The sequence below is a fragment of the Fusarium flagelliforme genome, assembly GCF_020744385.1.
Source record: "Fusarium flagelliforme strain FIESC 12 MPI-CAGE-AA-0113 chromosome Unknown B0J16scaffold_1, whole genome shotgun sequence".
NCBI lineage: Eukaryota > Fungi > Ascomycota > Sordariomycetes > Hypocreales > Nectriaceae > Fusarium > Fusarium flagelliforme.
The window spans coordinates 4366970-4381877 of NW_025763503.1; the positions used below are offsets into that span (position 1 = coordinate 4366970).

Below are 14908 nucleotides of genomic sequence, written 5' to 3' on the forward strand. Positions count from 1 at the left end.
AAGCTGACGTTATCCGGCAGGGTATTGCTTTGCGGAGAGTTTCCAGCCCAACCCAACCTGCTGTAGATAAAGGGGACAGACGGAATTCACACAGGTTCGATGCTATTTGTGGTATTCAAACAACACCTAACCCATGCCTGTACCCGAGTTGAAGAGACCGCATCGAGTTGTCCCACTACATGCTATCCTGCCATGGTAGGATATACTTAGATATGTACCATGAATCATTGCAATATACACGGACGATTGGTGACATACTTTTTAACAGTATAACTTCTTGATACATATACAGCGTAGCTTGCTGTTCATCTGGACTCTAACTTACTGATTCACTACCTCCTAATTAACACGTAGTGGAGCCAGGTTATTAATTAGGCTTAATTAGCTTGGGTTACCAGGGGGAGGTACAGTATGGACGGTATACCTGCCTCGACCTAGTCGTTACTTGCTTGCTCCTCAGACAAACGACGCACTGCGTCACTTCGCATCGCATCGCATCGCATCGCATCGCCGCGTTTTGTTTTCTACCAGCCCCTCCCAATCCTTCCCTAATTCTTTTCTGCTACTAATTTGAAGGTCATCCTTTTCGAAGCACATACGGAACGGTGCAGCCGACAGAGTCAATTCACGACCTTCCGAGATGGGGTTTCTAGGAGTGTACCGGGCTCTCTACGATTACGTGCCCCAAGCCGAGGGTGAGCTCGCCATCAATGATGGCGACTTGCTCTATGTTCTAGATAAGAATGGAGACGACGGTTGGTGGAAAGCAAAGAAGAAGGCCGGCGCCGATGACGAGGAGGAGCCAACCGGCCTCATTCCTGGTAACTATGTCGAGGAGGTAAGTTGGCTTCAAGAGTCTGTCAAATGTTACAGAACGGTACTAAAGAGTCCTCTTTCTTTCTCAAGGCCCAACCCGTAGAACATGCTCGAGCTCTTTTCGATTATACGCGTCAAACCGACGAGGAGTTGTCGTTTCACGAGGATGCCATTCTGAACGTCTACGATACGTCGGATCCTGACTGGATCCTGACTGGCCTCGACGGCGAATATGGTTTCGTTCCTTCGAATTACATCGAAATGGGAGCAGTTGCCGAAACTGCTCAACCTCCTCTGCCATCGCCGCCACCGGCGCTTCCCTCTAGACCGCCGGCAGCTTCAATCTCTGAGCCCGAACCAGAGGCGGCTACTCCGGACCTACCGACCGATACCGCGTCTCCCCCTCCAAACCCTGCTGCAGCCATTGCAGGAGTCATGCACAACCGGTCAACGTCTCAACAGCCTCAACAGCCTCAGCAACCCCAGCAACCTCAGCAACCTGCAGCTCCGCGACAGCCTCCCCGAGCATCCGTTACATTTAGTGAACCCCCTGAAGTCGAGGACCCGCCTGTGCGATCACCAACACTACCAGCCCGACCAAGGGTGCCAGCGCCGCCTTCGCCTACCTATGATGAACCTCCTTCCCCTATACATACACGGAGCTTTCAGCAGGATCGCAGGGACCCGGACCGACGTCAAGATGTTGAGCGTACCCCTGGTGGTTTCCACATGTATAATATCAATGAAATGATTTCCGTCATGGGCAAGAAGAAGAAGATGCCCACGACTCTCGGAATCAATCTTCTGACAGGTATTATATTGGTTGCGCCAGAGCATGCTTCTGATGGACCTTCTCAAGAATGGACTGCTGACCGTATGACCCATTACTCCCGAGAGGGAAAGCATGTTTTCATGGAGCTTGTCCGCCCGAGCAAGAGTGTCGACTTCCACGCCGGAGCAAAAGATACCGCGGAAGAGATCGTCAGTATGCTAGGCGAGTTGGCTGGTGCCGTTCGATTCGAGGGACTGCGCGACTCAATTATAGGAACATCAGGGAGCAGCAGCGGCGGTGGCCTTAAGAAAGGTCAGATTCTCTATGACTTTATGGCTCAGGGCGACGACGAGGTCACTGTTGCGGTTGGCGACGATGTATTTGTTCTCGATGACACCAAGAGTGAAGAGTGGTGGCAAGTCCGCCGGCTCAAGAATGGTAAAGAGGGAGTGGTCCCTAGCAGCTATATTGAAGTTACAGGCTCTGTTGCCACACCACCATCCGGCGGTGTTAACTCGGCCAAGTCGCTTGTCGAACAAAACCGTCTCGAAGAAATTCGATTGACGAAGGAAGCCATACAGGCTGGCAAAGAACCTCAGCAGGTAGGACCGGGAATGCCTCTCCCTGAACGAGGCAGTAGCCTCACGGCACGAGAAACTGGTAGTAATTCGGGACAACAGCGGAGCCGCCGAGAGAATGGACGAAGCGATGGCGGAAGTCAAAGCCGATCAAAGTCTAGTAAGTGCCCGCATAACATCGCGCTCTGTATATGATACCGAGCAACCCGACCTCCATTGGTTTGCTAACTTCAACCTTTAGAGCCAGACTCGTCCAAGGTGCGAACTTGGACCGACCGATCCCGATCTTTCAGTGTAGAAGCCCAATTTCTCGGACTCAAGGACGGCAAGATCCATTTGCACAAGATGAACGGTGTCAAGATTGCTGTCCCTATCACAAAGATGTCACGCGAAGATCTAGAGTATGTTGAAAACTTCACAGGTATCTCCTTGGAAGACGACAAACCACTGGCGGATGTCAAGCGAGCTAGGTCTGCCGAAAAGAAATCGCCAGAACGCAGTCCTTCAGCTGGTGCGACTATCGATAAAGATCCGAAGTCCGACTACGACTGGTTCCAATTCTTCCTTTCCTGCGAGGTCGCCGTGGGCCTGTGCGAGCGTTACGCACAAGCCTTTGTCAAGGACTCTATGGACGAGAGCGTACTCCCTGATGTTGATGCTACCACATTGCGAGCGCTTGGAATTCGCGAGGGTGATATTATAAAAGTCATGCGTACTCTGGATGCCAAGTACGGCCGCAGTCGCGGTGGGAAGAGAGGCGCTGCTGATGCAGCTGATGGCGAGGGAGGCTTGTTCTCCGGTCCCGGTGGCGCATTAAGGAATAACACTCGCAAAGGCCGCCCTGCACCAGCAGTACAGACCAGTGATGTTGTTGATGCTGGTGCTTTCTCTCAAGGCGATTCATCTAAGCCTGGCGAAGACAATGCGAAATCGTCCCAACCGACAAGCCCCTCCAACAAGAACTCCGAATCTCGCCAGGCAACCAACACCGGCTTTGACGACGATGCTTGGGATGTAAAGCCGAGCAAGCAACAAACACCGCCATCGCAGCCGCCAGCTGAGCCGAGCCAGAAGCCCGCCCCTGAGCCCGCCCCCTTGTCGCCTCTTCCCCCAGCACTGACCGGCTCCATGCAAGAGCTATCTCTGCTTTCAACACCACTCGAACCCACGAGGACAGAGCCGGCACCAGCCCCATCAGCGTCAACTACCCAGGCACCCGTTATCTCTGCCCAGCCAACATCCTCAGCACCCACATCGCAGGCCCTTGGCGGGGCTACTCCGTCGTTCTTTACATCTGTTGCGCAGGCGAGACAGCGCCCTGCTCCGCCACAAGCTTCTCCTAACCAGGGCTCTCTTGTCCCACCTCCACCTCAGCGACCCCTTTCAGCACCGCAGTCAGCTCAGCCTAGCGGGTTTGCCCCTCCTCCCATGATGCCTCAGATGACAGGTGCTCTACAGGGTCAGGTTGCCCCTCCTGGCCAGAGCCTGAGCGATCTCACACAGGCTCGCTTGCAGCAGCAATACACAGCTCAAATGCAGCAACAACAGCCCCTTCAGCAAATGCAGCCCAACATGACTGGATTCCCTGGACAGCAAGCTCCCGGACAGATGCCTTTCCAAACCGGCGCTGGTCAGTTTATGCAGCCGATGATGACAGGAATGCCAGGACAGAACCAATTTATGCCGATGCAAGCTCAACCTACTGGCTTCCAACCATCGTTCCCCGCCACCCAACCCATGTACGGAGCTCCCACAGGGGGCATTAATAGCTACCTTCCGCCTGCTCTTGAGCCACAGCGAACCGGTATGTCTGGCTTGCTCCCTCAACCGACGGGAATGTCAAACATGGGCAACATAGGTGGCATCAACAATACACAAGCCCCTCAGCCTTTGCAACCACAACAAACTGGGCCGCCTCCTCCTGTTCGATTTGGCGTGACGAACGACGCCAAGAAATTGGCTCCTCAAGCAACTGGGCGAAGGGCCAACCTGTCGCAAGCGAGTAAGTTAATGGTCCAATGCCTTTTGTGTTACAAGATGCTGACATTCTCATAGCCCCCCAGAATCCTTTCGGATTCTGATCCAAGAAAGGCATGCGACAATAGGTCGCTGGTGGCACGTCACTTTGTAATTTTGCGAATACTCTAAAACACTCTGGACACATATCTTCACATCTTGTATGCATGTGTAGGCTTACCAGACAAGGCCGCCTTGGAGTCGAGCGTGGGGTAATAGTACTATATTCATAACTGGTCACGGCTTAGCCGGATCCGTTTGCTTCTCATCTTAATCTATAAGTTTATGCCAAACCATTTGTTGATCTCTAAACATGCGACCGCCCTTCACACCAATATTGTTGCTCGTTAGATAGATAAACCAAACAAGGAATCACAGACAAGAAAGCAAGAGAATCTTTAAATGAAACCCATCTTACACTTTGCACCCGATGGTGTAACTTGGCGCGAGTTCCAACCTTAGCTGTAGTCTCCAATGACTGCGAATCCAGTATTACGTTGCGGATGCCGCCGGTGTTATTTGACCCTTTCCGCAGTGATCGAAGCAGCGAGTGAAGCAAGTCTTGGTCAGCCGATGCCTCCGGGTTCATGACCGGACCATGGCAGACGACCATCAAGGCAGATGTTGTCATCGACACATAGCTAAATGACAAGGTTAGGCTATGTGTGGATGTATGCTTCTGCGCTGCTCCTATCTCGTTCAAGCCTTGCGACGACGACCGCCACTGACTTTGGATGGTCCTGTTGCCACGGAAGAAAAGTCGATCTCAGCCTCTGTAAGAGGGCTTTCCTCGACCTTCTCTTGTGATTCCGAGGCCGGCTCGAAGCGCTTTCGGACAGCGCGAATCATCATGAAGAACCAGTAGAAGTTCAGGCTGTTTAGCGTAACATTGCTTGCCAGATAAGCAACTCCGATCCACATAGGTACTGTAGAGTCTGGGTGTGCGAATGACATGGTGGGCATCATGAGGGTCTTCATATCGGGGTTCACATTGATGGCAGACCAGACGTCGCGGTAGACACGGAAAGAAGAGTACGTTCCGTATACAAGCCGGCAGGAGAAGAAAGTGAAAAGGAGCGCAAAACCATTGTACAACTGTGCCTTGGAACCGGTCATGTTGACCTTATCCATAAACCAATGAACATTGAGGAAAGGGGTAGAAAGTTCCCAGAGAATGAAGACGCAGGCATAGTGGTTGAGAAATGGGCGCTGGAGTATATTAGTATATATAATATGATAAATGGGAGATGTTGAATTTAGACATACAAACCCGAGCGAGTACACAAGAAGCGCAGCAACCGCATGTGCGAGTGTTCCCACGCCGAAGACATCAAAATTCAAACTTGTAACCACGAGGTCCCAGAGAAAGTACCCTGCCGCAAGGGCTTGGATGAAGCCCGCGCCACCAGTATAGCCCCAGATGCGCTCCTCCCATTCCATGTTACTCATCTCAGTGTCGACGAACATGACCCAGATAGCCAAAGCGTTGATCAGGCAGCTCTGGACCATTGAAACAACGTGAGCATCCCAGTTGAGACGTCGCTTACGGGACAGCTTTGAGTAATGATCCGGGGCTAAAAGGTTTGAGATCCATGGTGAGATTGGCCAAAAGATGACCGAGTATAGCAACGCAGCGGCGAAGACTTCGTGAATGTGCAACGGCAGAGTTGGAAGGTCAAAGTAATCGGCCCATGGCTGTGTCTTTTCCGACAGCCACGCAATAGGTGGCAAAGGGAATGGGTCCTTCATGATGGGCAGGATCGTGAGCGTAGATGTTGAGGATAAGGTTGGGGGTTTTCAGCCGAGATAGTCTTGAGTTCTCGAAGGCGCAAGCGAAAATAGAGGAAGGAGAAGAAGGCCAGGCCGAACCAGAGAATGTGGATGGGGCAAGAATTATAACAAAAGACCAAGGCAATGCGGCGCAAGTAATTTTAGTGTGCAGCTTTCATGGTAATGATACCTGGTATGGATATTAAGGCAACCTACTAAGCTTCAGTACCATGATGAGTTAGTTAGTGGAGGTTCTTGGTCACGTCTGTTGGGGAAGCTCACGTGGGACAGCCACGGGTAAGGGTCCGCAGGGTCCCTGCGCTTTTAGATCCCCACGGGCTGTCTGTAAAGTAACACTTGTTAGTGCTCTGATAGGTCTTATTTCCAGTGCTCAGACGTTGAGATTCAGGTACACGGCTAGGTGGCTAGGGAGCTCAATACAGCCCGTCGTCGGGGTCGGGTGCTACCGTCATAGGCACCGTTTGCCAGGACACCCCACCAGATCAAATGAGCTCCCTTTAGTCCACTGTACAGAACGGGTACAATCCAGCTGCCACATCACTCTTTAGAACACCAGATCATCCTCGACCTGTTCAACAACCACTGTCTATAGGTTTTGTGCTGAACCCTGAAAGGGCGGCATCTCCAAGCCAAGGCGTATTTGACCTTTTATTTCCTGTCGCGTAAACTTGGTCTACCAACATTTGGATCGAGCCAAACATTGAAGATCGACCGCATCGCATCGTGTCACGTAACGACACGACTTTCCTTCAGCCATGGCAGAGGCTCTAAGGGACCTACTGGCTCCCGAACAGAAGAACGATCCCGCTGCCTTAGACTATCTCACATATCTTGCCGAACAGCAATCCAGCTTCCTGCAGACATCAGAGCCTCAAGTGCTGTCCCAGACTTCGCATTCGCTACTCCTCGCCGTACAGGCCCTGTCGAAGAGATCCCACAAACCTATCGTCGATTCAGCAGCCAGCCATGCTTCTTTGAAAGACTCCCTCCCGGCTCTAGCTCAGCGAGCTTCCGATCTCGTTCAAGCAGTACCTCGTCTAGATGCGCAGGCTGAACACTTCTCCTCGGCCTTTGGCAAGGCCAGCGACAGCAAGCTGCTCGCGCGAAGGAAGCAGGCTTTGTTACTCCTTCGAAACTCGGAACGACTAGTCGATGTCATGGAAATGCCTTTGCTTCTCTCTTCTGCCGTTTCAACTGCCCCAGTCAATCATTCCACTACGCTTGAGCTCTACGCACACGTTCGACGTCTAGCTTCCCTCTATCCAGATTCACCGCTTGTAATCTCAGTAATGGAAGAGGCCGATGCTGCTATCCGACAAATGGCAGCAGACCTCATTGGAACCCTTAAAGCACCTAATCTCAAACTGGCTGCAGCTATTAGAACGATAGGCTGGCTGAAGCGTATCGTCCCCGACCTGGTTACTGACGCCTCAACAGAGGACGCACTTCCAGCTGTGTTTTTGGTCTGTCGTCTATCTACGCTCTTGACGACTTTGGAAGCATTGGAGCCTTTGCGTGATTTGGCAGACGAGGAACGCCTTCGAAAGGACAAGGCCGCTAGCACATGGTCAGGCGGCCAACAGACGGAACGCTACCTGAAGAGGTTCATCGAGATATTCCGAGAACAGAGCTTCAGTATTGTGTCTGTGTTCAAGAGTATAAACTCAAGCTTCTCCTCCCAGACATCCGACAGCAACGACCCCTTGGGAGCCCTGCCCTCTCCGATGGCCAATTTCCCTTTGCATATGGTCGAGATGCTTGTGGAAACTCTGCGCATTTACCTTCCCACTGTGAAAGATCAAACATCAAGGGAGAGCATCTTGACACAGGTACTTTACTGCGCGGGAAGCTTGGGCAGGCTGGGAGCCGACTTCGGCATGCTCCTCGCTTCGATCGGCGTTGTTGAATGGGTTGAACTCGTCAAACGCCATCGTCTCTTAGCTGGACGTCTTGAATCTGTCATAGGCGATTATCGGGGCAGCCAGGCTGGTACCGGTACCGGTACCGGTGGCGTTGGCGCAAATTGAGCACATCAATCTACATACTCAAGTCAGCATGGCATGGCTATGCTTTACTAACACGTGCTAGATGCATCAAAGCGGGGCCCATTACTTCAACGGGGTCTGTCCTCTCTAGTCCGATTTTATCTCGTCATGTCACTCACTCAATCCCTCTCACTTGTGGCTCAAGTCTGTGACTAGCCATGGGCATTTCAATTGCTAGCTCGTCATCTCAACACGATGATGCTGCTGTAACCCCCCCAGTGACCGAGAAAAGGTCCTCGCGGTCGGCCAATTCAGGTATGCCTTGTTTTCAAGGTCTGATATCGAGAACCTATCCTCTCGGCGCGGACCGCCCTTGGTGTTCATTATCTGACATGTTCATAGCTCGTCATTTCATATCTGGTCTTGGCTCAGGTGTGACCTCTGCTGTTATTTTGCAGCCATTGGACCTTCTCAAGACACGAGTACAGCAATCTAGGAGCTCTTCATTGGTTGCTACTCTGCGCGATCTAAGGAAGTCTTCAAGCTTGGTGCAGTCGTTATGGAGAGGCACTGTTCCATCTGCGCTTAGGACAGGGTTTGGATCAGCTCTTTACTTTACGTCGCTGAACGCCATCCGTCAACATGCGCACCAGACAGGCGTTCTGGGTCGTCGCCTACAAACCCAAGGTCGTTCATCGGTGCTTCCGTCCTTGACGAACTCAGGCAACCTCATATCCGGTGCTGTTGCAAGGACGTTTGCTGGCTTTGTATTGATGCCGTTGACTGTGATCAAGGTTCGCTTCGAGTCCAGTCTTTACTCTTACCCTTCGATTATGACTGCCGCTGTTGACATACGCCGTACCCACGGCTGGCGCGGTTTCTTTTCGGGGTTCGGAGCTACAGCACTGCGAGATGCACCATACGCTGGCATGTACGTATTGTTTTATGAGATGCTCAAGTCACGGCTTGGAGCACTTGCTTCCAAACCGGTCATCTCTGGCGACGGGCAAACCAGGATGCAGGCCACTCTGGCTAGCTCAGTCAACTTCACCTCTGCTATGCTCGCTGGCGCAGCATGTTCGGTGGTTTCAAACCCTTTTGATGCCGTGAAAACTCGCATTCAATTGCAGCCGCTGGAGTACCGGAACATATGGCATGCCTGGTATAAAATGGTGACGCAGGAGGGCGTCCGGTCATTATGGGATGGCCTAGCGTTACGAATGAGTCGCAAAGCTATGAGTTCGGCACTGGCCTGGACCGTTTACGAAGAATTGATCCGTCGAGCTGGAGCAAAGTAAATGTATATCGTGTACAACAACTGTAACAAAACCTCCCCCCAACAGATAAACAGTAGACCACTTTTATTCAACTGATATAATGTAAAACATACCGCCCGCTGTCAGCAATTCTTCTCGTGAACCCTAGGCCGGGCGCACGCCTGCAAGATACATCAGAAGCGAGGGTGATTTACTCCTGCGACGGCTGTGCTTGTCTGATTTGTCCGACTTCTTGCGCACCCACTCAAACTCAGGCTCATCTCTTCCATGTCGCTTCTCTTCCACCATGAGCATCTTACTTCGCTTCTCGCGGATCAACTTGGTGTGCTTCCATAGTTGATCTTGTTCCCACTCAGGAACCCAGCGTCTGATCAGTACGTAGTCAGGATCCTAGCAGTAAAGTTAGTTCATTGTACCAGGTGTGGGCTGGGCTGATTGGACAATATCCACGAGGTGATTACATACCGCATCAAAATCGAATTCGACACCAAACTCGCGCAAAGATTCTATAGAAAGATGGCGGCGAGCCATGCGTGTGTAAGTTGGACGGGCGACTTGACCTCCCGAGCGAGGAGCAGGAGGGGGAGGAGGAATAGTAGCTATCTGGTTGACTGGAGCATATGGGTGAGATGGGCCCGGCATTGCGTGATGTGGAAGAGGCTGTGGCCGAGGTGGTGGCTGTTGTTCCTTTTTGATCTTTTCCTTCTTCAAGATGGCCTCGATAGCTTTGTCATCAAGTCCTGATTTAATCAGGTCTTCCTTGAGGCGCTTTTGGTATTCTCTGTCTTTCGCCTCTTGATCAGCCTTCTCCTTTGCTATGCGATCTTTCTCCGCTTGCTTGTAGCGTTGAACGGCTTCAGCGGCTTCCTTCTCCTTTTGGTCCTTCAGTTTCTTCTCTTTGGCAATACGTTCAAGTTCCCTCCGCTTGTAATCCTCAACAGCGGAATTGGCCTCCTTTTCGCGGCGTTGTCTCTCTTCTGCGGCCTCATCTTCTTCCCTGAGCCGCTTCAGCTCAATTTCCTTCTTGATGCGGTCTTCCTCATCCGCACGAGCTTTGCGTCCCTTGATCTTCTCCAGCTCGCGTTTAGCTTGCTTGAGCTCTTCTTCATCTCGAAACTCTCTCAAGCGTCGCCGCTCTTCGTCGTCTCGGGCATGGGCAAGATGCATCTTCTCAAGCTCTTTACGAGACTGTTCCGCTTCCCACTCTTCGCGATATCCCTTGACTAGCTGTCGCTCGTCCTTTTCACGCTGTCGTTCATCCCTTTCACGCGAGCTAGCGAGTCTATTCTTCTCAAGATCTTTGCGTGCTTGCTCGGCCTCCCACTCATCGCGGTATTGCTTAACCAGTTTTCGCTCTTCTTTCTCGCGCGACGTGGCAAGGCGCAAATCCTCAAGCTCCTTGCGAGCTCTCTCAGCCTCCCATTCTTCTCGGGTCATAAATGAAGAAGACCGAGACCTAGATGATCGGGATGGTGATGATCGCGAGCGTGAGCGCCGACGGCGAGACGATCGTGAGACTTGCTTGCGATCATCCTCGTCATCAGAAGATAAGTCATTGTAGATTTTATTATTGATAATCACAGGAACTGGGGCTGGAGGACTGCTGGCGCGACGGTCTCTCGTACGGGAATAGTCCCGCGAGCGGGAGCGGGAATTGGATCGATGTACACTCGTGATGTTAAGACGGTCGGCTCCAAGGTAGCTGGGGCCTGGAGGAGCGTCGTAGTAGTTTGAAGGACGCTGGGGGCTCTGGACATAGCGAATACCAGGAGAAGGCCCTCGTTTCTGGTAACGGATGTCGTAGTCATCCTCATCGTAACTATAGCTACTCCGACTCATTTTGGAAGTAAAACAGTAGCTGGCCAAAGGGAAGTTGAGCAAGGGTGTTATGCCAGGTAGGTATACAGTTAGAATCTATAAACAATTAACGACGGGTGTCAGCAAAGAGGGCAGAAAAGGAAGAAGAGCGAAGGAGGAGGAGAAGCGACAGCGGCTGATAAATAGACATCGAGGATCATTCGTCGTTCGGAGGGAACCGCTTACCAGATTGCTGTAGGGCTGGCCTTACAAGAAGAGGGGGCGGGGGCTGAAACTCAGTGGGGGCCGGATCCTAATCCTCGTCCGAACATGGTCCCTTGTCTGTTCGCCTGTCAGCACCAGTCAGTAATAGGGTTGGAGGTTGCAGGTACGGGTACGTCGCACAACGTGGCGGCCTTTTCGTCCCAGAAGCAGGAGCAGCGGTGAGTGGTGAGAACTGATCTCATGATATGATAGAAATTATGTCCTGGTTCCACTGTGACTGATATCAATGCACCGTAACCGCCGCAAATTCATGGAGGTGTCTATCGGTTGAGCTATCGTGACTCCTCAAGGCGACCCTCCTTATTGGGGATGGCGCTATACTTTGGGGCTTACAGGTGCGAGACGATCGCATCCCGAAACGATAATGCATCTCCTACCAGCGTTCATGGCCTCGGCGGTCACTTGACCAAGCATAAATGGTCGCTTGGGGCGCAGCAGTAGGGCTGGTAACGCAGTAGAAGGGAAGACATGTAGGCAGGCGCTTATTGAAACCGTGCCGCCGGGCTATATTTGTTAACGAGACATTTTGACACGGGCCAGGATAGAACACATGTTCAGTATCGTTGAGATGATATTGGGTAGGCGCTACCTAGTCTGATCTGAAACTCTCGCTGGTGCTAACTTCATTTGGTACGAAGCATTTGCTCAATGTGCTCGCGGCTATTCTTGTGTGTCGTTTCCAGATACAGCAACCGCTGACTGAGCTTGTCCACCTCGCCCTCCAGAGTTTGCGTCTGTCCCTCAAGCTTTTGCCGAAGAGAGTCCACGGGCAGTGAGACAAACCTGCAAGATATCACAACATCAGTCAGACATCGGACAAAGGGATCAATGATGAAGAGGACCGCGAGGAAAGGGTTGGCGGGTACGTACATTTTTCCAACACCTTCATAAACGACAGCATCGGAAGGAAGACTAGCCATCTCATTGATGGTCAGCTTGACAAGGCGTTGCTCACGCTGCTTGGAAGTCATTTGTGTACGGGCCAGGCCGATCTGCTGCTGGGCTACGAAAGCCTGGCTTTCGATCTCCCGCACAAGCTAGATGTTACAGGCGTGGTTAGCATAGCTACTAGCAAGCGATAGCCTACGCGATGTATTTCGCATGTCTATTGTAAGCATTTGGAGACATACCTTTTGCAAAGCCTCATTTGGAATCGACATGATGGTGTTGATATGTAGGATGACAACTGTGAGACAAGGCTGTAACAACTAACTTGAGTGCCTGTGGAGAAGGCTTTTAGGGGCTCTACCTACCTAGTGGGGGTGCTGTTTTCTTTTGTATAGCTTGCAGAGGTCTTGAATAGTAGTTGTTAAAACTTGGTAACCCTAGAACGCACCTTGTTTCTAGGAATTACACTATATTAGTTATTCCTACTATATTACTTAGTTAAATAAATCCTAATTAAGTATAGCTTAGATTTAGTTTTTAAAAATTAAAAATCTAACTTTATTAACTTTTAACTTAATCCCTTAGGTAAGTTAAATTAAAAGCTTAATTTAATAAATATTACTTATAGTTACTAGACTTTAACTATTACTAATATACTTATAAAAAGCTTAGTTATATATAATATATAATACTTTTTCTCTTAAAAAAAATTAAAAAATACTTTTATTAATTCTAGCTTAATAACTTAGAAAATTAAATTAATAATATAATAAAAGTCTTTAATAATAAGGTTTTTATTAATATAATTAAAGAATTTCTATTATAATACTAAGTTATTTACTATTAATAATACTATTAATAATACTTAGTTATATATATTAGCTAAGGTAGTAGTAAAAGTTAAAAAGGGTATATAATTTATTATATAACCTAGATTAATTAAACTATTAAAAAGCTAGTTATTATTTTTAACTTTAGGTAACCTTAACTTTAACTTTTACTAATATATAAATAATATATAAATATAATTCCTTTTTAAAACCTTATATATTTAAATTTTTAATTTTCCTTAAAATAGTATATACTATTAAATTATTATCTATAGCTAAGGTAACCTTAACTTTAACTTTTCTCTAATATACAGAATGTAAATACATCTCCTTTTTAGAAACCTTAAATACCTAAATTTTTCCCCCTAAAATACTATACTTTAATTTTATTATAGCCTATTTATATAGGTAACTATTATCCTTATTTACTCTTTTAGTTTAATAAACTATATATAGTAGTTAATCTAGTAGTATAAGTTAATTATCTTAAGAAACTTATCCTTATTTTTATTAAGGTTTTCTTTTATAGCTATCTTTTTAATTAGCTCTTTTAATACTATTAATTTAGTAATTAAAAATAAAGTATAGTTTATATTTATATTTTACTAAATTAGCTAAAGAAGCTTATAGCTAAAGGTAATTAAATTAACCCTATATATAAGGAAGTTAAAAGTAAAATTAAGAACTAAGTCTAAGGTAACCTATAATATATCTAAGGCTTAGTTTAGTAACTTTAAGGTTACTTTAATCTCTATAGTTTTTAGGTATATACTATTACTATAGTAGTAGTCCTTTATAGGTATAATATTATAATACTTAGCTAGGATTTCTATAGTTATAAAATAGGTTAGTAATATAAAGTAATAGGGGTTAGTTAACTTACTATCTCTTAGTAAACTAAGGTTATTATAGAAGGAAGGGAAAAAAGGAAGGCTACTATGTAAGGTATAGTAGCCTTATATATATATAGTAGGTATATTAGTAATATTTAGAGTTTAGTAGCTATAGGTAATACTAATTGGATTAAGCCTGTAATTTAACCTGCCTAAGGGGTTAACTTAGAAGTTAAGGAAGCTAGATTCTTAAAGAAGTACTAAAGGGATATAATATAACTATAAAATAACTCTTACTAGGAGCCTTTATTTAATTATAACTATTAGTATAAGAACTAGCTATAAGAACTATATAGGAAATTAATAATATCCCTATATAAACTAAGCTTAAATAAAAGGAAAAATTAGTATTAGTAAAATAAAATATAGTATATTAAAGCTAACTTAGGTAATAATAGTATACCTAAGGTATAGAATATAAAGAAAAAGCTATATAAGTAATAGTAAAAAGCTTTTATAAATAAAATAAAGTAACTAAAAATAAATAAAAGAAACTTTACTAGCTTACTTATAATAAATAAGGATTAAGAATATATTATAGTTTAAAGGATATATATATTTAATTCTTAAGGGAATATTATAATACCTTAATAATAGAAAAATTATATATTTAAGTATATTATATAGCTAAAGTAATAAATCCTTTATACTAAGAACTAAAGTTTAATACTAAGGATAATATTTAAATATTACTTATAAATAAAGAATATAATAAGATCTTATAGGTATTATATAAGTACTACTAGTATAAGGATTATTTAAAAGCTAAGAAAAATAATAATTATTTCTTAGTAATAATTCTAAGAATACTAAATAATAAACCTTATATACCTAAGGAAATAATAAAGTACTTAGTATATACTTAGTATAAAAACCTTAAAGTAGTAAAACTATAATTTAATTTAGCTTACTACTAATAAGAAATTAAGTAATAAGAAACTATAAAGGATATCTAGTAATAGCTAAAGATAATTAAAGAA

General features: G+C 46.8%; 6 protein-coding genes across 6 annotated transcripts; 3 read left to right on the forward strand and 3 right to left on the reverse strand.

Annotated features, from left to right (window-relative positions):
- Positions 1 to 318: 318 nt before the first annotated feature.
- On the forward strand, positions 319 to 4480 carry B0J16DRAFT_296812 (uncharacterized protein). Its single transcript, XM_046124447.1, has 4 exons — positions 319 to 838; positions 907 to 2326; positions 2408 to 4168; positions 4222 to 4480. Exons 1-4 carry the CDS (start codon positions 641 to 643, stop codon positions 4245 to 4247), a joined length of 3405 nt encoding a protein of 1134 aa, XP_045989366.1. The 5' UTR covers positions 319 to 640; the 3' UTR covers positions 4248 to 4480.
- On the reverse strand, positions 4481 to 6253 carry B0J16DRAFT_328978 (TLC domain-containing protein). The gene is made up of 2 exons (XM_046126276.1): positions 5449 to 6253; positions 4481 to 5391 (listed from the first exon to the last, which is right to left on the reverse strand). The coding sequence occupies exons 1-2, from the start codon at positions 5929 to 5931 to the stop codon at positions 4882 to 4884; spliced, it is 993 nt and encodes a 330-aa protein (XP_045989367.1). The 5' UTR covers positions 5932 to 6253; the 3' UTR covers positions 4481 to 4881.
- A 76-nt stretch (positions 6254 to 6329) lies between these two features.
- On the forward strand, positions 6330 to 8381 carry B0J16DRAFT_328980 (Dor1-like family-domain-containing protein). The gene has a single exon (XM_046126277.1). It carries the CDS (start codon positions 6729 to 6731, stop codon positions 7998 to 8000), a length of 1272 nt encoding a protein of 423 aa, XP_045989368.1. The 5' UTR covers positions 6330 to 6728; the 3' UTR covers positions 8001 to 8381.
- B0J16DRAFT_27315 (mitochondrial carrier domain-containing protein) lies at positions 8089 to 9447 on the forward strand. Its single transcript, XM_046123625.1, has 2 exons — positions 8089 to 8273; positions 8361 to 9447. Exons 1-2 carry the CDS (start codon positions 8177 to 8179, stop codon positions 9254 to 9256), a joined length of 993 nt encoding a protein of 330 aa, XP_045989369.1. The 5' UTR covers positions 8089 to 8176; the 3' UTR covers positions 9257 to 9447.
- B0J16DRAFT_378175 (uncharacterized protein) lies at positions 9380 to 11074 on the reverse strand (the record flags this gene model as incomplete). Its single annotated transcript, XM_046130900.1, has 2 exons — positions 9380 to 9625; positions 9701 to 11074. 2 exons carry the CDS (start codon positions 11072 to 11074, stop codon positions 9380 to 9382), a joined length of 1620 nt encoding a protein of 539 aa, XP_045989370.1.
- A 491-nt stretch (positions 11075 to 11565) lies between these two features.
- On the reverse strand, positions 11566 to 12858 carry B0J16DRAFT_27318 (Prefoldin). Its single transcript, XM_046123627.1, has 4 exons — positions 12571 to 12858; positions 12448 to 12516; positions 12188 to 12354; positions 11566 to 12100 (listed from the first exon to the last, which is right to left on the reverse strand). The coding sequence occupies exons 2-4, from the start codon at positions 12475 to 12477 to the stop codon at positions 11941 to 11943; spliced, it is 357 nt and encodes a 118-aa protein (XP_045989371.1). The 5' UTR covers positions 12478 to 12516; positions 12571 to 12858; the 3' UTR covers positions 11566 to 11940.
- Between the last annotated feature and the right edge of the window lie 2050 nt (positions 12859 to 14908).